At 41.3% G+C, this 23,568-nt stretch overlaps 1 protein-coding gene across 1 annotated transcript in view; it reads right to left on the bottom strand.

The window, feature by feature from the left end:
• The window catches only part of LOC126355272 (gamma-aminobutyric acid receptor alpha-like), a 250,968-nt gene that overhangs the window by 31,521 nt on the left and 195,879 nt on the right, over positions 1-23,568 (bottom strand). Inside the window, exon 9 of the mRNA XM_050005560.1 lies at positions 12,670-12,807. Within this exon, the coding sequence (XP_049861517.1) occupies positions 12,670-12,807 (138 nt within the window). The remainder of the gene's footprint in view (positions 1-12,669; positions 12,808-23,568) is intronic.

The raw sequence follows: 23,568 nt of genomic DNA, 5'->3' as shown, positions 1-23,568 counted from the left end.
TGTCATGCTATGCTGTATGCTTAGTTATATCACTAGGAACAAGTTTTCTATTAATGAGTATGTGATTTAAATGCAAGATATTAATCCTTATACATCATTTTCAGAAAGCAATAACTAGAGAAAGAAATAAATTAAACAACCACAGTGGTTTATTATGAAATGGAAATTTTACCATCAGAATGAACGAAAGAAAATGCAGTACTGAATCATGAAGAGTAAATGGATCAGAATTAACAAGCATTAACAAGAATATACTATACACATCGTATGATAGCAGCCTTAACTAATTATTTTTCTTTCAGAATACCAAGCGATTGATGCAGACTGTCAGTCAGAACTACAGATGTTAATTTTAGTGATGATATATGCTAGAAGTAAGAAACTCTATACTATATGAAGTAATGAATGACAATGAATAGTTGTATGAAGTAAATGATAATATTAATATGAATAATGAAGTGTCTATTTTTTGCAGATGATAATAAATGATGATGGTAGTATGAATAATGAAGGTTTTCTTTGCAGATGATTTTCTTTGCAGATGACTATAATGATGAAGTTATGATAATATGAATAATGAAGTTTTTCTTTGCAGATGAGAATAATGATGAAGTTTATATATTTACTATTAGTTAAGAGATGCTATGAAGTTATTTAAATATCTGTAGCAGTTCCTTTTGACAGTATGTCTTATGTCGCATAGTATAATGATTGAATGCTTTGGGAAAGACAGCTAGAGTACATACATATTAAGTACACGTTTCATTACCTGTTAATTCGAAGTTTACTACTTTTCAGGTCAATAATCCATTTTGTATTTTTTCCAGGACAAGCTTTTCATGATATTAATATGCTATAAGGACTTAGTTATGAAACCTATTCTAATACTTGAATTTTTTTACCCATTTGTGTGTATCATTCATGAATGTGATCACATATACTCTACTTGTTTCATAACCTTTCTACAGCTGACTCATGACGAATGACGTTATTAATCCTTATTTCCAGCAATAAGTCAAAAGCAAATATTTTCATCCCCCAGCAATTAATTATCGATCTCAATGCGATGCATTGCTATAAAAAAAAAACTTATTACCAGTCCCAACTATTACCAGTATACAACAAAATAATGCTACCAGTTGAAGATATATTTCTAGTCCTAAATATAATGCAAATTTCTCAGATGTATTGAATCCATTATATCTATGTGCTATTGGACTACAGACCTTGAGTAGTAGTTACAGTGTGTTACATTTTAAATATGTCTTATGTCACTTGAACGATGAGTTCTCAGTAATACTGAATGATGTTTTGTAATAATGCATAAATGCTATGCCAATGATTACTGTAATACGATGTATTATGAATGATGTTTTGTAACACCACATAAATGCTATACCAATGATTACTGTAATATGATAACTTATACATAAAAGCTATGCCAATAATTAACTCTTGCTTTGAATGATGACTTCTGAATAATGCATGAAAATGTCTTGTAACTGGCCAATGAGTGCCAATAATTACTGTATTGAGATGACTTATGAACAATGTTCTGTAATACTCCATACATACTACTTAAATGCTGTGTAAACAGCCAAACAGCCAATGAATGCCAGTAATTATTCAAATCGGTTGATACACTTGTGTAATTATGAATCATGATTAGCATAAGACGTAATGTGTCCTTCACCTTCTGACCTAATTACCAGCAATTACTGCAATATCCGTGTGTCCTGTCCATCCTCATGATCATGGTGCACTATATTTGGTTTTTGCACTAATTCTCTGTTGATGTGAGAGTATGGATTCTACAATAATGTGGTGTTGACATATCAAGCTGTCCACCACCTTGAACGATGGAGATGTCATTATGGTCCTAGTGTTTGGTGTACCTAATGTACTACCAAAATGATAACATACAATATTAATACAACACTTCAGTGTCTTGGCTACACTGATAAATACTTCAGGGAAGAGAACTTCAGATTGTCTCACTTGGTGTTGTGCTTCTGTAGAAAGATATGGACTTTCAGTGCAGCTACGTGAATCTACTGTGCTATAACCATGATGCAATCCTCCCCATTCCTTTCTAGTTCTTGTAAAATGGTAAAGACTTATACAGTGCGTTTAAATTATTGTAAAATGCTAAAGACCTTTACAGTGTGTGTGCACTTTATTTCATTTGTTAATGTTTTCAGTTCTTGTAAAAAAAATGCAAAGACTTATACAGTGCGTGAGAACTTAATTTCATTTGTTAATATGATCAGTTGCCCTAAATATGCTAAAGATTTTTACAGTGCGTGTGCACTTTATTTCATTTGTTAATGTATTCAGTTCATGTAAATATGCTAAAGACTTCTACAGTGCGTGTGCACTTTATTTCACTCCATCATATGTCTAATTCATGTAAAAATGCTAAATAGTTATACAGTACATGTGCACTTTATGATATTTGTTAATATATTTTGTACTCATTGTGTATACATTGTGTCATTTCTTAATATGTTCTTAACTCAGTGCGGGTGCACTCTATTTCATTTCTTAATATGTTCTGCACTTATCAATAATTTATATACTCTGTGACTGTAGACTTAGTAACTAAATAGATTATAGAAAAATTTGTTGCTCATGGCAAGTCCAATTGACTCACCATCACTGCCAAATTTTTGCCCCCCCCCCCCCCCAAGTGGAGGGTTATGTAAGAGGTCCATCATTAAGGAATTTGTTGTTAGCGCATTCGAGTAGATGTAATTTCGATGGATTGCTCACGCGCTCCCTGCGATATGTAAGCTATAAGAGAATCTTAGACCAAACAGCAGTGTTGATTGCAGTAGGAACTGTTTAGCAGTAGGAGTATGTTGTTACTAGCAAGCAGTTGTGTGTGTGGAGATGACTGGGCCGGTCGTGGGAGCGATGGCGGTGCCTGAGCGGTATAATATAAGGTAAAAACAGCCTCGCGCATATGTAGTATTGTCATATCAAGTCCCATGTAAATGTTTTAAAAAAATCTCTTAGTAATAATCTTTCTCATAAAAAGTAACTTTTGACAATCATTCATTTCAATTTAAAGAATTTACTAATTTCTCCAATCCATGGTCATCCCGATTATTGCAAAGAAAAGTCAGTTATTTTTTTATACATGGCAAATGTATCGGCCAGCATTGCACTGATCTGTGCCAGAAAAATTTCTTATAGGAGCAGATATATAAGCGTTATCCGGCGACGTAATTGAGGTAAGATTTTTCAATTTATACAAAATGAATTTTCAGGGCCATGACGCAGCACTGCTGACGTCTAAAATTTACCGGTTTAAATTCACAGTCAATTATTGGAAGGTTATAAGTGAGAGACAATTTTATTGAGAAGTTAGTTACATTGTATTATTGGTAGGTTACGAAATGTTACTATAGGGAGGTTTTGGAGTGCATCCGTTGGAAGGTTACGCTGAATATGAATTATATACTTATATTTTTTTTACTGTTAGGAGGCTAAGGAATTTATTTTGTGGGGAGGTTAAACTAAATGTGAATATCATTCCTATTATTTTATTTTGTGGGGAGGTTACAAGGTGAGCTCAAAAAATGGTTCAAATGGCTTTGAGCACTATGGGACATCTGAGGTCATCAGTCCCCTAGAACTTAGAACTGCTTAAACCTAACAAACCTAAGTACATCACATACATCCATGCCCGAGGTAGGATTCGAACCTGCGAGCATAACGGTCGCGCGGTTCCAGATTGAAGCGCCTAGAACCGCTTGGCCACATCGGTCGGCCAAGGTGAACTATTTATTATTTTGTTCGTTGATTAATATATATGATGCGCCGTTCTCCTGACCTTAACTGCATTTATTCAGAAGTTAGAAGCAGTCTATATCCGTTGTAAGGGAGTCCTTTGTGCTTTGATTGAACGGTCCTTCGCACGTGAACAAACGAGATAGGAGCCAGAGCAGCTATTGTGGCCGTTAAAAGAAGTTAGTGTGCAGCACGCTACTAACACACCTGCCCCAAATCTCTGAAAATGAGCACAATAATAATCGCGATGGAGACGGTAACCTCTACACATTTAGTCGTCTTCTTCGAAACCCAAAAATTTTATGTAATCCCTTCAGCAAGAACTCTTCCACACTGGGGCCCGAATTCTTTTGCCGTCGAGAAGCGTTTCCGTGGCTTGAACAGGTAGTCGGCAGACCACACGGTGCTACCGAATAGGCGACATGTTGAGACAGTTTAGCTGAGTGGTACAGGTATCAGAAGATGGATGAACGTTGCCAGTTACTCCGAGAAACAATCAATGAACTGTTGTTCACTATTTCCGACAATCAAGTCATCTGGAATAAGTTCTGCAATTCGTAATTATGATCGCTACATTCGGTCTGCAAGTGCCATCATTAGACATAATTTATCTCACTTGCCCTCAATTACGTCTCATCTTACTTAATTTTGTATGTGTCCTCTGATAAATTATGTTCACAGCTTTTATTGGTTGACCGAGGGTTGTGACCCAGTCCTGTAACAACTATCTGGTATCCATGCTCTTTTATCATCAATTTCGCTGCCTATTTACCTTGTTCTATCGTGTTAGCTTCATTTTTACTGTCTTTTAACAAAGTATGCTTATTTAATTAAAATTGTTTAAAAAATCCTTTATGGAGTTGTCAATGGTCGAAAAACACTACTACAAATATAATAAAAACCGTCTAGACCGAATAAAATATTTTCTTTTAACAAGGTGACCGGTTTCGATAAATGTCTGATCATCCTCAGACCATTACATATTCTGTAAATGAAGTACCATGAAAGTTGTCAGAGGACACATGAAAATATACACAATTCTGAAAAAATTATGTAAATACATAATAGGTATAAAAAATACGATTACTCATTTGTGTATAATGATTATTTGGTGCAGAGTCATTAATAATAAGTCACAGTCCAGCATCTTTGACTGGAAATCAGAACATATAACTAAAACTAAACTCCTCCCACACAGGCCATGAAGCCCCAAAGGCGCCGTGTCATCCTCAGTCCACAGGCATCACTAGATGCGGATATGGAGGAGCACGTGGTCAGCACACCGCTCTCCCGGCCTTATGTCAGTTTCCGAGACCGGAGCCGCTACTTCTCAATCAATAGCTCCTCAGCTTGCCTCACAATGATTAAGTGCACCCCGCTTGCCAAAAGCGCTGGGCAGACCGGATGGTCACCGATCCAAGTGCTAGCCCACGCCGACGGCCCTTAACTTCTGTAATGTGACGGGAACCGGTGTTACCACCACGGCGAGGTCGTAAACAGAACATAACGATCATCATAATGTTGCCTTGGTTACCGGTTGCGTTCTTGTAAGTAATCTTTGCAGTACATGTCACGCATGAACCCACACTTTGGGTCTAGTTCGGATGTTAATGGTTTATTTCCTTATTACCTGTATTTTACTTGTTCTTTTATTTATTTTATGAAAGTCTAGTTTTATAATTACATGACTGTGGTCGTGGGCCAGATATTTCCTATTACAATTGTATTTTTACTGATTTTACTTGTATTTGGTGGCAGTTGACTGTCAGTGACATAATAGTGGAAACTGTGGGCGGAACCCCTCGCTACATATGCGATGGCTCTACATACGAGTCAAGAACAGTTAGTGCTCAATGGCTCAATACCAAAAGCTCCGACAATCAGCAAGGATATTTCTTCCTTTGATAATGTTGTAGTTGTGTATCTTTGTTTACTGTTTGTTGATCTCCATGTGTCCTCTTATAAGTTTCGTGTTACTTCATTTAGAGAGCATGTAATGGTCTGAGTATCAACAGACAGTGCTCGAAACCTGTAACAATCTCTAAAATAAAATATCTTATGCGGTCTAGTCTGTTTTTTATTATATTCCTAACAGTATTTAATTAAGTTTTGTAGTCGACTTGTGTCTAAGTATAGTTATGCTACGACCTCCCGTCAATCTGCTATTGTGCCTGATGCACACCATCGTGATTGTAAAGACAAGGCCAAATCCGTAGTAGAAGACGAATCCGATAGTTTAGGTATGTTCAGGGGAAGCATTTGGTTAGTCGGTGCTCATTTCCAAGCCCCGCGGCTGGGTGAGCTGTATGACCTCTTCACAGTAGTCCAGTTCTGGACACACGGGACTTTTATGTTGGAGATTCTAGCTTGAAACTGCTAGTTATTGTGTTATTACCGTTTTCACGCGCGTTTCATGAAAGATTAGATCTGAACGGAGGATTGATACTTCACCAACGCTGCCACATTCTTGTCCAGCCAGTACTGTATCCCCACACAGTCCATCCCTGGGTCTGTGTGACATTGCATGGGAAAATAAAAGAAAAAGAATGCAGGTAGCAAAGTACTGTAAACCGCGTTTGTGGTGTAGTGGTCGGTGGGGCTGCCGACTGACACATAAGTCTCAGGATCGATTTCCTATAATCTGGGGAAAGGAATCCAACTGAGGAGCTATTGCAGCGAGAAGGGAGAGCTGGCATTAGTAGCTGGGGGCGATTCATTTCGTTCGTGTCCTTTTCATGTGGTAACGTCTGGCTGTCGTACAACTTTCAATTCTCATCAGCAAATCACAATGAGCTGAGAGTGCAACAAAGCTATTCTCAGTTCAGGATATGTTGGGGATCTGCAGTTCTGGCATTTGTCTGATAAACTAGGGAAACCTCGCTAAAATCTTAATTACTGCCATGGGGTATGATCTATTGATAATGTGCTTATAGGACACTTTAGGTCCGCACAAGGAGTACACTCATGGGCCAAGAGAGTGTGACAATTGCCCATCGGGACATGGAAAGGCGTGTGGTGGCGTTCGGATGGTATGTGACGCGATAAGGAAAGTACACAGGGTGGCTCCGTGATCATGTTACAAATTTTCAGGAATGACGGAGAAGGGTAAATGTACAAACCTGATGCAAGGGACGCTGGTCTCGAAACGTGCGAGTCGCAAGTTACCTCTGACGGTGTAACACACGTACCGGTGCTGTTGCTGCTTGGACTTTAAGGCAGGCAACTTTCAGAAATAATAAAAACATTGCCAAGTCAAATGCATACCTTAGGTGCTATGAGGACTTATTTATCTTCGTTACTGCGAAACACGACTCTTCTACCGAAAGCTCCTTGGCTACCACATTTTTAGAGGAGTTGTACGAACCAAAACCGGAAAACACTGTCCTGTTATCGTGGGCTCTAAAATGCATACCTTAAGAAGTATGGGCACTTATTCAATAGAAGAGAACTGTTTCACAGAAGCGAAGATGAACAATTGTTGAATGTTCCTCAGCTACCCTTTTTAGAGCCAATGTTTACTAGATATTTTTATCTTGTTCTGATCCATACTATTGCCCCTGAAAGTTGACTACTGCACAATCTTAGCAACAACAATACCGGTATGTGTATTCCATTGTCAGAGGAATAAGAATGATTTTCACTTTTAACCTTCGACTGTTTCGTTTTCGGACACCGTCTCTTGCCTCAAATTGATACGTTTAATCTTCTCCATCATCCCTGAAAATTTTAACATCGTCACTGGATTATTTGTATAAACGGACAGAGACAAAAGTGGAATTATTCTAGCTACGATACAACCCTCAATGATGAAATCTTCTTAAATAAATCGAAGAACACTAGGAAAATAGAGTGTGATGACAGTGACAATATTAGGCAAAACTTCTTAGTACGCCTTGCAACAGCTCAATTGGAAACGGGAAAGAGAAACAGTAGCAGAAAAACCTCCAGCAGACACAGGATATCTTACCTGCGTAACGTATAACAAATGTACCGTGTTTTGTGGACTATAAGACGGACTTTATTCTTCGAAAAATTGCCTCCAAAACTCATGTAACATTAATATAAAAATCTCCACCATATATTCGATGTCGCGGGAAACTTATCTCTCTCTGGCTACACAGGATTCAACTGTCAGTGTTATGTGAGAGAGGAATGGAACAAATGAATGATGGATGAAACCCAACATGAATTCACCACGATTGATCGAAGAGGACAGCAAGGATGAATGAGATGTATATATTAGAAAGGGAAAAAGATACAAAAATTTTAATAACGTTATTATTTCTTAAGAGAAGAAGTTTGAGATAAGACTGCAGCACTGCGGAGCTAAGAATGATTATTGTCAGCTAGTTACATTGCTCAGCTCTGAGGGAAAGACCACCCCACATCCCCGAGTCATGCATTAACATATTAATTTATTAAGCTGTTTGATTTCTACAGAAATTCTCTGTTAACATTGTACCCTTTTTAAATCATTGTTCACTTTGTTACGCATAGTATTGTTCATACCAATGTTATGTGCGAAGTTCACACGAAATTTTACTCAAATTTTTTGAACACATACTTCAATCTACAATCGTTGGATTGGAATACCGTTTCATAAGAATAGTTTCTCTCCTCACCCCACTGTTTATCATTAGGCATTACTACAAGCAACAGTTTGGATGTTTATTTAGAAATGGAAAGCTAGCTTAGCCGCTGCTTGCTTGCTGTTTGCTGATGTGCTGTCGTGAAATCTGAAACAATGTAGTCCCGATGCGAGATAAATGGAAATTTTGACTAGGCCTAGATATGTGTTTCACTTCCGATGCCATTTAATACAAAGACAAGCTGTTTCGGATCAGTTACAGTTCAGTTCAAAATTGGTTCTGTTTAGTCAAAGGTGAGCATACAAGTTGAATAAGAGTTTGTCGGTACATAATTTTCGTAAAACGTAGATTTTATAGAGTGGGAGGTGAAGTTAGGCTAAGAAACAAAAACAGTGGGGAGGCTACAAGGTTGGTAAATCGTGAGCTGTGCTTGGGGCAGACGTAGCCAGATATGGCGGGAGTCTGACAAGAACAATTTCCGGCTCACATCAGGGCAGCGGATTTTAGAGGTGTTCTTCTGGAAAAAGCCGCTTCTGGACCGACAGGCAATTTTTTCACCCCCCCCCCCCCCCACCTCTCCCCATCGCCTCCTCCCTAGAGGACGGACATTTCTAGCGGACAATGTAGCCGTGCAACCACGCAATGGCGCGGAATTGTGGATCCTAAAACTACGAATAGCACATATAGTGATCTGGTTTTATAGACAATAAAATAAAATAAAAGATAAGGTCTCCTATTACTGGTTTAATAAACAATAAAATAAAAGATAAGACTCTTATTAAAGGTAGAAGTGTGTCTCGAGTCGAAAATTATATTTTGCTACAAGGGAAAGAGGTCTGGATCGTAGTGGCGAATTTCGAAATCGAGCAGTTGGGTGGAATACCGTAGCTAACCTCGTAAGAATCCTGGGACAGGACTAAACTCTTCGCTGCATCCTGAAACACGAAGAATGTTCCCCAGCAACTGCACAAAATTGGCTATGTTTCACGGAGGTGCGGTAGCACCATTGGGTAAGGACCTACTGGTCATCAAAATGTCTACACCAAGAAGAAATGCAGATGATAAACGGGTATTCATTGGACAAATATATTATACTAGAACTGACACCTGACTACATTCTCACATAGTTTGGGTGCATAGATCCTGAGAAATCAGTACCCAGAACAACCAACTCTGGCCGTAATAACGGACTTCATACGCCTGGGCATTAAGTCAAACGCAGCTTGGATGGCATGTAAATGTACAGCTGCCCATGCAGCTTCAACACGATACCACAGTTCATTAAGAGTAGTGACTGGCGTGTTGTGACGAGTCAGTTCCTCGGCCACCATTGACAAGACGTTTTCAATTTGTGAGAGATCTGGAGAATGTGCTGGCCAGAGCAGCAGTCGAACATTTTCTTTATCCAGAAAGGCCCGTTCAGGGACTACAACATACGGTCGTGCATTATCCTGTTGAAATGTAGGGTTTCGCAGGGATCGAATGAAGGGTAACACATCTGAAATGTAACGTCAACTGTTCAAAGTGCCGTCAATGCGAGTAAGAGGTGACCGAGACGTGTAACCAATGGCACCCCATACCATTACGCTAGGTGATACTCCAGTATGGCGATGACAAACACACGCTTCCAACGTGCGTTCACCGCGATGTCACCAAACACGGATGCGACCATCTTGATGCTGTAAGCAGAACCAGGATTCATCCGAAAAAATGCCGTTTTGCCATTCGGACTCCCAGGTTCGTCGTTGAGTACACCATGGCAGGCGCTCCTGTCTGTGATGCAGCGTCAAGAGTTACCGCAGCCATGGTCTCAGAGCTGACAGTTCATGCTGCTGCAATCGTCGTCGAACTGTTCGTGACTTGCCTTGCAAACATCCCCATCTGTTGACTCAGGTATCGAGACGTGGCTGCACCATCCGTTACAGCCTTTCGGATAAGATGCCTGTCATCTCGACTGCTAGTGATACGAGGCCGCTGGAATCCAGCACGGCGTTTCGTATTACCCTCCTGAACCCACCGATTCCATACTCTGCTAACACTCATTGGATCTCGACCAACGCGAAGAGCAAAGTCGCGAAACGATAAACCGAAATCGCGATAGGCTACAATCCGTCCTTTATCAAAGTTGGAATCGTGATGGTACGCATTTCTCCTCATTACAACAACGTTTCACCAGGTATCGCCGGTCAACTGCTGTTTGTGTATGAGAAATCGGTTGGAATCTTTCCTCATGTGAGCACGTTGTAGGTGTCGCCTCGGGCGCCAACCTTGTGTGAATGTACTGAAAAGGTAATCATTTGCATATCACAGCATCTTCTTCCTGTCGGCTAAATTTCGCGCATGCAGCACGTCGTCTTCGTGGTGTAGCAATTTTTAAGGCCAGTAGTGTATATAGGGTGTTCAATACGTACCTATGCAGTTCATAACTTGCCGTGTTAAAGTCATGGAAGTTAAAAGAGGTGCTGGAAGTGATCCCCTTGAACTTGAAGACACAGTTGCACACGTTTCTGCACGTTCTTGAAGACGTTGTACAGAACATCGGAAGTGATGTCCCGAATGTGACGTGTCAGTGCAGCTTGGAGTTCTTCTATGGTGTGCGGATTGCCTTCGTAGGCCTCTCCCTGCATCGTACCCCATAGAATGTTATCCGGTGGAGCCATGTCGGGTGAACCAGAGTTCTCGAGAGATGATCCGGTCACCGAAGACGTTCTTTCAAAAGTTCATCGCCTTGTGGGCGTTATGTGCAGTCGCCCCATCCTGCTGAAACCAGGCATTCTCAGTCTCGTCTCATTCAGTTCACCTAGGAAGGGCTCCAGAATGAAGGTGCAGTACAGTTCTGCATTTATTGTGTCCTGAAAGAAGATCAGCCCAATGATGCGTTTACAAGTCACAGAGCACCAAGCACTCATTCAAGGGTACAGACGCGCCCCCACAAGCGAGTGCCTACTCATGCTGGACAGCTTCAGCCGACTGAACAAAGTCGCAATATGGGCCTGCGGGAAGCTGGATGGACATATCGATGGACTGCTCTCCATATTGAGCGCATGTGTCAGTGAGGTGCAGCTGCTTTCAACAATGGTCTGTCGGACATTGCCACATCCGTAGACCATGTTCTGGACAAATGCGTAGTACAGGAGCACGTCACGACCTGCTGACCTTGACCTAGTAGCACTGGCCGATCGAGCTTCACTCAAGAACGAAATCCGGATATGTGTCACACCTGCTGTGTGGACAGGGATCATTGGGAACAGTCTGCCTGCGGTAGGATTGAGATCCCGTGTACTTCTGGCCAGCCTACCATTGACAGTAGGCCGCCCGGGGTAGACGTGCGGTGTTAGGCGTGTTGTCACGGTACACGCGGACTACCACCCCCACCCTCCCCTGTCGAAGATTAGAGTCATCCCTCGGGCATGGATTGTGTTGTACTTAGCCTAAGTTAGTTTAATTTACATTAAGAACTGCGTAAGCCTAGGGACCGATGACCTCAGCAGTTTGGTCCCATAGTCCTTACCGCAAATTTCCATTGACAGTACGACACTACCATGCACGGTTACTTATGTGTTGTGAAACAGTTGATTGGAGAGTGGAATGGCGCTGTTTGTCTTCAGTGATGAGAGGTTGTTCTGTCTGCACGCGAGTGATGGAAGTGCACATGTATAGCGTAGACCTGGTGACCTGCCTAATCCAGAGCGCATTCGCCTACCACACACAAGGTTCCAAATGTGGTATGCTTTCGGGACAAGACAGTCTCCGTCCACATACGGCTGCTCCGGCCGAAGATCATCTTCGTGGTGTACAACAACGGTCCTGGTCAGCAAGATCACCAGATCTCTCGCCAGTAGAGCACATATGGGAAGTGATGAAGCAGGAACTTATTCGTTCTCCTGGTCCTGGAAGAACCATTGCCGAAATGCAACAAAAGGTGCAAGACGCTTGGCACAGTCTATCACAGGACGCTATTTTCCATCATTATGATCCTTCACACGCGAGAATACACGCCTGCATTGCTGGTAGCTGTGTATTAACGTGATTGATTGACCACCCTTTACTCTGACATTTGTTTCACTTGGTCTGAATTTGTGATCATATACTCGTACAATGAGGAAACACCTGTCACCACAGTTGTCAATAAAGTGACCTTGTCCTTGGGAGTGTATGAAACATTTTTCCCCATCAGTATGTATGTATTCGGTAGTATATGGACTAGGTATAGAACCCTTTTGCCTGGTATCTATTTATAACAGCAGCACACGAGTAGGCGTGCATGTACTGGGATGGTTCTTACCGGCAGCTCGATGGTGCGCCTGCGCCGCGCCGACCACGTGTCCTCGTCCTCGTCGTCGGAGCTGGAGACGGAGCTGAGGTCGGAGCTGAAGTAGCACTCCCCGGAGCCATACTTGGTGAAGTAGTGCACCACGGCGAACTGGGGGCGAGACAGCGCGGCGGCAGCGGCTCAGCAGCGGCAGCAAACAAGGTGCGTCATCGTCCACAGCAACAAGTGCTCAGTACACATCATAACTTCCAAATAAACAGTTACAACTATTTTACGGATGCACAGTCTCCAACATAGTTTACTTTATTTAAACAGACTACCAGTTTCCAGCCAATATGTTGCCAGGATTGTTTCGACTACGCTGCAAAAGTTTCGCTAGCAACCCCTTACACATGCTCGATGCAGTCCCTATCGCTCCACATGCGGTTTCCATATTTTTGGAGCCCTGAAGGAAGACACACTTGGCCTATTTCCTTTATTCAAAGAAGTGAACGGCTGGAAACAATCATGACTCCATAGGATAGCGTAAACATTTTTCATGAAGGCACTGACCATATTGTATCACTGAGGGATAAATTTGCCAACGCTAGAAGGATCGGGGACTGTGGTTTACATACAAGAATCAACTCGTCACCTTGACAGGCGATTTTCTTTGACTTTTTTAATATAGAAAACCATTTTCGATATACAGGGTGTTACAAAAAGGTACGGCCAAACTTTCAGGAAACGTTCCTCACACGCAAAGAAAGATAATATGTTATGTGGACATGTGTCCATAAACGCCTACTTTCCATGATAGAGCTCATTTTATTACTTCTCTTCAAATCACATTAATCATGGAATGGAAACACACAGCAGCAGAAGATACCAGCCTGACTTCAAACACTTTGTTACAGAAAATGTTCAAAATGTCCTCCGTTAGCGAGGATACATGCATCCACTCTCCGTCGCATGGAATCACTGATGCGCTGATGCGGCCGTCCACAATACGAGCACGAAGAGTCTCTACATTTGGTACCGGGGTTGCGTAGACAAGGGCTTTCAAATGCCCCCATAAATGAAAGTCAAGAGGGTTGAGGTCAGGAGAGCGTGGAGACCATGGAATTGGTCCACCTCTACCAATCCATCGGTCAACGAATCTGATGTTGAGAAGCGTACGAACACTTCGACTGAAATGTCCAGGAGTTCCATCGTGCATGAACCACATGTTGCGTCGTACTGGTAAAGGCACATGTTCTAGCAGCACAGGTAGAGTATCCCGTATGAAATCATGATAACGTGCTCCATTGAGCGTACGTGGAAGAACATGGGCCCCATCAAGACATAACCAACAATGCCTGCCCAAACGTTCACAGAAAATCTGTGTTGATGACGCGATTGCACAATTGCGTGCGGATTCTTGTCAGCCCACACATGTTGATTGTGAAAATTTACAATTTGATCACGTTGGAATGAAGCCTCAACCGTAAAGAGAACATTTGCACTGAAATGAGGATTGACACATTGTTGGAGCAACCATTCGCAGAAGTGTACCCGTGGAGGCCAATCAGCTGTTGACAGTGCTTGCACACGCTGTACATGGTTCGGAAACAACTGGTTCTCCCGTAGCACACTCCATACAGTGACGTGGTCAACGTTACCTTGTACAGCAGCAACTTCTCTGACGCTGACATTAGCGTTATCGTCAACTGCACGAAGAATTGCCTCGTCCATTACAGGTGTCCTCGTCGTTCCAGGTCTTCTCCAATCGAGAGTCATAGGCTGAAATGTTCCGTCTTCCCTAAGACGCCGATCAATTGCTTCGTTCTGGAAATCTGTCTCGATACAAACGTACCATGCCACGGCTATTGCCCCGTGCTATTCCATACATCGAATGGGCATCTGCCAACTCCGCATTTGTAAACATTGCACTGACTGCAAAACCACGTTCGTGATGAACGCTAATCTGTTGATACTACGTACTGATGTGCTTGATGCTAGTACTGTAGAGAAATGAGTTGCCTGTCAACACAAGCACCGAAGTCAACATTAACTTCCTTCAATTGGGCCAACTGGCGATCATTCGAGGAAGTACAGTGATACTGTCGAAACTAAAATGACCTCTAACATGGAAATTAAGCGTTTCCGGACACATGTCCACATAACATCTTTTCTTTATTTGTGTGTGAGGAATGTTTATTGAATGTTTGGCCGTACCTTTTTGTAACACCCTGTATAGCAGTTTGCTTCATACTGTTTATACAGTGTACCAGGGTATATTTATATTTTTTTTTCTGGAGGATTGCATGGTACATAAAACATTGTACGACTAGTAATTAATACAAATATATTCAACGGTAAAATATATAACTTCCCGTACAGTCGATCAATGATCAATAGGAAAGTTACTGACATAGTAACGTTTGGTATAAACTTGTTTCTCGTTGGTTTTTTTTTTTCAGATGAATTCATGTTCTGGCTAGTGTAACTTTGGCACACATTTTTATGAAATCATATATTTTGTGTTACTACGTAATATATGGTGCGGTCACTTTTCTGAGTATATGAGAACTACGCATTGGATGAAAGTAAGTGAGTCATTGAATGTGTTAGACTTATAATCGGAAAAAGGATAACGTAAACATTTTTCCATCGCCCCCCCCCCCCTCCCCGGTTAGGAGAGGAGTGAAGGGGGGAAACTTTAACATATTAAATTGCACCATTGCACCATTTACTTTTTGTTGCAGATTCAGGTTCCCCAGAGAAGTTGTTTAGACTTGACCTATGATTGATGTTGCTTTTTCCACATATGCGTGTTCCCAATATATTTTCAGGCAAAGTGTATGTATGAGCAGTAGAGGCTTACATTTGGTAGTGACAGTTTTCTCTCGTACTTTCATCACTGCTGATCTTTCTAATATGGATAAACTTTAGAAACCGTTGGGGACAATTAGATATAAACCCACCAATTTATCTTGTGATAATCATCAGTCACTTCATAATATTTCGCAGAGAAGAGGACTGGTTGTTGGAAATGCATTGCTTAAAACGTATGCATCCATACTTTCTTGCAGCCAGCCACTAGAACTATACAAGTTATATGACAGTTTATGTACTAGAAATGGAGAATAGAGTGCCAGAGGATGTGACATTTTTTCTATGAAAAGGAGCACATGCAAGCCTATAGAAACCTGGGTTTTGAAATTGTGTATCTCTTGACCAGTTTGGTGAACAGACTTTCATCCACTATGGCAATACGAAAGAGGGTGTTGTAGGAAAGACCCTGTCTCCTAGTCAAATAGCTGGATGGGTTCCTTGACGCACACATGTAATGAAGTATGCATGTCAGTGGACATAATGCTTGAAACATCGAGATGAACAATAGTCACATTAGACGAATGTTAGATGCCGATGACAAAAAGAAAATACAATTCGATCTTTGATAACACATGCATCGCTTCTTAGTTGAACAAGATGCTACAGGCAAAATTGTCACTGGTAAGGAAGCTGCTAAATGAGTAAATCTTCACGATGTGCTAGCTATTCGTGATAGAATAAATTACTTTTGAATGTTGGGCTCCATAAGGTTCCCTTTCTGTGCAGCGACCGTGGAATATACAATTATAAAGAAACTTACTGGCTTTTACGAGCGGATCATAAAGAAGTAAAAATCATGACTATAACGAAGAAAAGCATTCCAACTGAAAAAAATTTTAATGCGCGCAAGATACAAGCCCACTCATTAGTTATCTCCCAACAAAGTAAGATGAATTCGTTGGCCGTTGTTAAATATGAACTGTCTGCAGTTCCGTTGTCATTAATTCATGGATGCAGTAATAATAGTTCGACTAAAGAAACGTGCTGTCATTACATCAGTAGCTAATTCTTCGGACACTCAGTTCATTGGTAGCAATGCTTTAATGTATCATATGAAATGGCGAACTGTATCTTACGTTCCCCTCCTCCACTTCACATGTTGTGAAAGGAGATTACAGCACATACCCTTATTTCTGATTATTACGAGATTTCACCTACCAAACTCCACGAACGACAAAGACGCTTATCAGCTGGTGCTGTTCCACAAATACACCTGACAGCGACGACAGCACGTCCTACCCGTAATACTGTTTGAAGCAGCATCCGAAAACAGAAACAGCTTACTGACTTGCTATGTTCCATTGTATATTTAGGTAATCAAGTACATTTTGTGAATAAGAAGAAATTAGTCACCATTCGCTCATGAGAAATCTTATGTTAACACTACTTTCCTATGCTCCACACGTCGTTTTCCAATGTGGTAAGAACATCCAAATCGTTAGTGAAGATATAGACGTGTTCGTTGTAATACTATACATTTACTGGAAATGAGCACTTCCTGTTATTTTTACTATGAAGAGCTTTGGCGAACAGACAGCTAACATTAAATCAAATGCTAATAATCTGCGTGACAAGTGTAACAATACACTCCCAGCTCATGCTTCAATAGGATGTGATTCTTCCTCTTTCCTGTTCCTGAAAGACAAGGCTGCTGCATGGACCTTGTAGCAGAGGCATGAATAACTTGGCTTGAAATTTCTAGACGAGATTTACATTGATTATCGCCATATAATGAAAACTGGATGTCAACTTTTCATCACTTTTGTATCACGGTAGACAGTGTAAATCAATGATTCAGCTACGACACCATCTGTTTACAACAAAAAGAGAAATCTCTTGTAACTGGAAGTTATTGACACCACCAGATGAAGTCTTACAAAACCACATAGAGAGTGTTCACTTGCAATTCACTCACTGGAAGTCACCAGAGCAGTTTTCGCCTTCTACAATGTTTCAGTGGAATCCCGTAACTAGAACGAGTCCTGAGTTCTCCCTTAACTGATGGATTTAGCTGCATGTAGTTATATGATATCTGAGCGAAATAGCTGCAGTTGCAAATGTTATAATTCATGTAGCACAACATATTGTCCCACGCCCGGGTTCCCGGGTTCGATTCCCGGCGTGGTCAGGGATTTTCTCTCCCTCGTGATGACTGGGTGTTGTGTGATGTCCTGAGGTTAGTTACGTTTAAGAAGTTCTAAGTTCTAGGGGACTGATGACCATACATGTTAAATCCCATAGTGCTCAGAGCCATTTAAACTACATATTGAAAATATGCATCGGCAGCGACATCTATGAATATTTTTACAGCCACCTGAAGCAGGATGGACTGCGTCAGCGGTGATGAAAGTGACTTTGGCTATGACAGTGACAATTTTACAAGTGACACACTCAAGGAAAATTTTGAATGGCACCAAAAGAAAATGTCCAAAAGATTTAACAATAAACGAAACACAGTGAAGGCAGTATTTTAAGACATTATTTCATCTTTGTCAAAAAAAATTTCATGTCTGTCATATAACATCACAATAAATTTTGGTGTAGTAAAATGAAAAGTAGTTGTACTGTAAACTTGTAAACACACAAGTATTACAAAGTTTATTATTTTTTACTAAAGAATAATTAATTATTTTTCTGTATTCTTTGAAGCATTTCAAAATCCAGCATAAAAATACATCATCAGCAATTCCTCAATGATGCCAAAGTGGCACCTATCAAAATTAGCATTCCTGAGTATCCCTTGATCATATAAAAATTTTTAAGAAAATTTTATACCAAATGTTACATTTCTGTTCTGAAACTACCAGACTATAAGCAAAAACATATGTTTAAAGGTAAAATTTTGAAGTGCACAATATATAGTACAGAAAATATTTACAACCCTGATTTTGCTCATTCAAATCCACCTGCTGCATGATGACACGAAACACATTGTATTCAACGTTGCCTAAGCATTATTGCACCTTGTACGTAAATGCTTGCTCCTTTCTTTCCTTCTACGTCCATAATTTTGACAAGTTGCGAATGTTGCTGTGTTTTGGTACTGTATTAGAAAGTGTATCTTGTACCCTTGTGATCTCATTCTTGAAGGCAGCGCTTCTGCTAACTTTTGTATAAAGTAACGTCTGCTTACTTTTTCACCTGTTAGTTCCTTATTGAGCACAAATTTATTAAATGCTATCAAGTCCGAGCATTGAAAAAAAAGAAAAAAACATACATAAGCAATGTGCAACAACCATTTGGTCGATTATTGGTCGACGATGTCAACGCCGAGTCATTTACCAGAACGTAGGCTTCGGAAATGAAAATTAAGCAGATGATTAAAAAATTATATTTCTCGGAAGCATTCATTTCCTGGAGAAATATCACTTTGGAAACGCACCCTTGTTACTGAGCAGTTAACAGTTGAATGATCTACTCACCATTGATACCGTACGAAATGTTTGCAGTCTCTTTTACTTTCGAAACTGGGTCGCTTATGTTATTTCTAGGAAGTCCTCTATTTTGTGTTCTACAGTAATCCATGGTTGACCACTATCGCTGCTTCTAAATAATGTTATTAGTAATGGAGCCACGTCGCGTTGAGGTTAGCTGATATCCTTGGTGGTGCTATGGCGAATAGTGCGTTCCCTCGCGCCGAATAACTAAGCACTGATAAGCTAAACGTAAAGCATATTGTACCAGTATATAGTGTTTCCTGCTAGTACCATTTACTAATTGTCCATTTACAAACTGGGTAACAGTATTACAATCCAAAATTGGACACTGCAAAATGAAGTGACTTCATCTACACTTAGTCAGTCTCTCTGTTCTGTGCTCGCTCGCAAATGCTTGCGTCATTACGACGCTGTAAAGTTAATTAGAAACGCAGGGCCACATACAGGAATCAGAAGCGCAGGTAATACATAATCGATTCAGATTACCTTGGAGGCCTTCCGCCTCATCGTTGCGTCTCTTGACTGAGACGATTTACGATTACTGTTCACCTGGAGTCAGACAATAACATTCGACCAGCTATATCAAAGCCAGATTCCATCAGCGGATTTCCGTCACTTAATGCGGGCTCAAGGGGAAATGCTCATAGCTTTACAGAGTTGACATATGCTGACATGGTGCCACGTTGTTGTTTAGTAAACCAGTTTACACTTTATGCGATGCACAGTTATATTTATATGGATTTTATTGTAACTGTGTTGAACATATTTCGTTTAGATGAAGTAACTGGAACAAGGCTCCGTAAAAAAAAATTGGATGGATTATCTCCAATGGAAAATTATGCTACAATGGTTGGGTTTACAGTAAGTCTCCTCCTTCATTTGCTACAGTAAAGAATTTGGGATCTAAAATCAAGCGTCCGTAACTGCTCTTGAAGATGATTCGGATGAAGGGCGTCCCAGAATGCAATAACACATTCAAATGTCAAGAAAATTACCAAAATAAAGTACTACTGCATGAGTCGCAACTTCTTGCTGCGGTGTACCGTAGGTCTCTAGAAGATCGTAGCGTTCCAAAACAGTATAAAAGGGCACAGGTTATCTCCGTTTTCAAGAAGGGACGTCGAACAGATGTGCAGAGTTATAGACCTATATCTCTAACGTCGATCAGTTGTAGAATTTTGGAAGACGTATTATGTTCGAGTATAATGACTTTTCTGGAGACTAGAAATCTACTCTGCAGGAATCAGCATGTGCTACGAAAAAGACCATCGTGTGAAACCCAGTTCACGATATTCGTCTACGAGACTCAGATGGCCATAGACACGGGTTCACAGGTAGATGCCGTGTTTCTTGACTTCCGCAAGGCATTTGATACAGTTCCTCATAGTCATTTAATGAACAAAGTAAGAGCATATGAATTATCAGACCAATTGAGTAATTGGATTGAAGAGTTCCTAGATTACAGAGCGCAGTATGTCGTTCTCAATCGAGAGAAGTCTTCCGAAGTAAGAGTGATATCAGGTGTGCCGCAGGGGAGTGTCTTAGGACCGTTGCTATTCACAGTATACTTAAATGACCTTGTGGATAACATCGGAAGTTCACTGACGCTCATTGCGGATGATGCTGTAGTATAGCGAGAGGTTGTAACAATGGAAAATTGTACTGAAATACAGGAGGATCTGCAACGTATTGACACATAGTGCAGGGAATGGCAATTGAATCACAATGGAGACTAGTGTAATGTGCTGTGAATACATAGAAAGAAAGATACTTTATTATTTAGCTACAATACAGCAGGTAAGCAACTGGAAGCAGTTAATTTCTTAAGTTATCTGGGAGTAGGCATTATGTGTGATTTAAAATGGGGTGACCATATAAAATTAATCGTCAGTAAAGCAGTTGCCAGACTGAGATTCATTGGAAGAATCCTAAGGGAATGCAGTCCGGAAACAAAGGAAGTAGGTTACAGTACACGTGTGTGCCCACTGCTTGAATACTGCTCACCGGTGCGGGATCTATACCAGATAGGGTCGACGGAAGAGATAGAAAGATCAAATTCCGAGCAGTGCGCTTGGTTACAGGATTATTTAGTAATCGCGAAAGCGTTACGGAGATGATAGATAAACTCCAGTAGAAGACTCACCAAGAGAGACGCTCAGTAGCTCGGTACGGGCTTTTGTTGAAGATTCGAGAACACACCTTCACCGAGGAGTCAAGCAGTATATTGCTCCATCCCACGAATATCTCGCGAAGAGACCATGAAGATAAAATCAGAGAGATTTGAGCCCACTCAGAGGCATACCGAAAATCTTTCTTTCCACGAACAATAAGAGACTGGAATGGAAGGGAGAACCGATAGAGGTACTCAAAGTACCCTCCGCCACACACCGACGGGTGGCTTTCGGAATATGGATGTAGATGTAGATCTAGATCTAGAAACATGTAAGAAACAGGTGACGTCATAGACGTATTAGAATTAATAGTACAATTACCAAAATGGAGTTTTAAATACGAAACATCTTTGTGCAAGACGTCTGCCGGATGTTTTAATGATGGCCAATAAGAAATTAGAGAAGGGAAAAAGGCTTTAATAAATTACATTGATTTTGTGTTCCGATTTCTGACATCATCTTATAGAAGAAACAGTGATCAAACTGTGTGTCGAAAGCATTCGGCTCCGCACTAAACACGGCTGTTCAAATTGAATGTAACAAAAAATATTAATAGAAATGATTTTCTATGCTAAAGAGCTTTTTTCTATATAACACCGGTAACGTGGACTCTCGGCTATCATGCTCCTCTTCTGGACTTACTGGTTGATCAGAATATGAGAAGAGGTCTAATGTGGGGATACGACTCTAATCAAGTCAGTGAACTTTTTCGAAATGTACAGTGGATTGAGGAATTGATGGTTCATTCAGCCTGGTTACCGGTCAATAATAAAATTCTGAGGTGGTTATCTTTCCCTCTTTCTCTACAGCTTTTCTAGATCTCAGCAGGACCTGGAACTTTACTTAGACTCACTTTTTCCAGTCCTTCTTCACATTCTATACTCATACCCATAAATTAAGAATAATGCTGATACATGGTGAAACAACGCTGTAGTGGGAGGTTTGCGGGTTTAAATCACCTCGGGGTATGACTATGCGGTGCATCTGACCTGTGGTCGTCGCATGGTGGCGCTGGCAGCATTCCACATACGCAGAGGTGTGTTGCTGCACGTCAGACTACGGTGCAGCGAGTAAGTGTGCAGACGTTTTCAGACGTGCTAGTGGTGAAGGTGTGTTGAAAATGACTCAAATAACACATGTTGATGACGTTATGAGGGACAGAATACTAGGGCGATTGGAGGCTGGTCAAACAAAAGAGGTCATAGCACTGGTACTCCGTGTGCCACAAAGTGTGATCTCAAGATTATGGCAACGATTCCAGCAGACAGGAACGTGTCCAGGCGCTACAATATGGGATGCCCACAATGTACAACACAACAAGAAGACCGATATCTCAGCATGAGTACCCACAGACGGACACGGAGTACTGCAGGTAGCTTTGCTCGGGACCTTACCGCAGCCACTGGAACAGTTGTCTCCAGACACACAGTCTACAGACGCCTGAACAGACATGGTTTATTCGCCTGGAGACCTGAAAGGTGCACCTGCTGACCCCTGGTCACAGGAGAGCCCCTAAAACCTGGTGTCAAGATCACAGTACATGGTCATTGGAACAGTGGTCCCAGTTTCTGTTCACGGACGAGTCCTGGTATAGTCTGAACAGTGATTCTCCTCAGGTTTTCATCCGGCGTGAACCAGGAACCAGATACAAACCTCTTAATGTCCTTCAAAGGGACCTGTATGGAGGTCGTCATTTGATGATGTGGGGTGGGATTGTGAATGGTACACGAACGCCCCTGCATGTCTTTGACAGAGGAATTGTAACAGGTAAGGTGCATCGGGACGTCATTCTGCATTTGTATGTCCACCTTTTCAGGGGTGCAGTGGGTCCTACCTTCCTTCTGATGGACGATAACGCACGGCCCCACCGAGCTGCCATCTCAGAAGAGTGCCTTGAAGCAGAAGATATCTGGCGAATGGAATGACCTGCCTGTTCTCCAGACCTAAACCCCATCGAGCACGTCTCGGATTCTCTTGGTCGACCTATCGCTGCACGTTTTCAAACCCCTAGGACACTTCAGGAGCTCCGACAGCCACTGGTGCAAGAATGGGAGGCTATTCCTTAGCAGCTGCTCGACCACCTGATCCAGAGTATGCCAACCCTTTGTGCGGCCTGTGTACGTGTGCATGGTGTTCATATTCCATATTGATGTCGGGGTACATGCGCAGGAAACAGTGGCGTTTTGTAGCACATGTGTTTCAGGACGGTTTCCTCAACTTATCACCAATACCGTGGACTTACAGATCTGTGTCGTGTGTGTTCCCTATGTGCCTATGCTATTAGTGCCAGTTTTGTGTAGTGCCACTTTGTGTTGCACCATGTTCTGCAATTATCCTTAATTTATGAGGATTAGTCTAGTTCCGGAACTGCAGGATCTGCTTAATCTGCGTGAACTTCTTCCACGGTAACGTCTGTTTCTTATTAAAAGTTTTTCACAGCATTCCAT

Source organism: Schistocerca gregaria, chromosome 3 (assembly GCF_023897955.1).
Source record: "Schistocerca gregaria isolate iqSchGreg1 chromosome 3, iqSchGreg1.2, whole genome shotgun sequence".
In the NCBI taxonomy this organism is placed as follows: Eukaryota; Metazoa; Arthropoda; class Insecta; order Orthoptera; family Acrididae; genus Schistocerca; species Schistocerca gregaria.
Note: the sequence above shows the minus strand (reverse complement) of the source record. Positions and strands in the feature narration are given on the sequence as shown.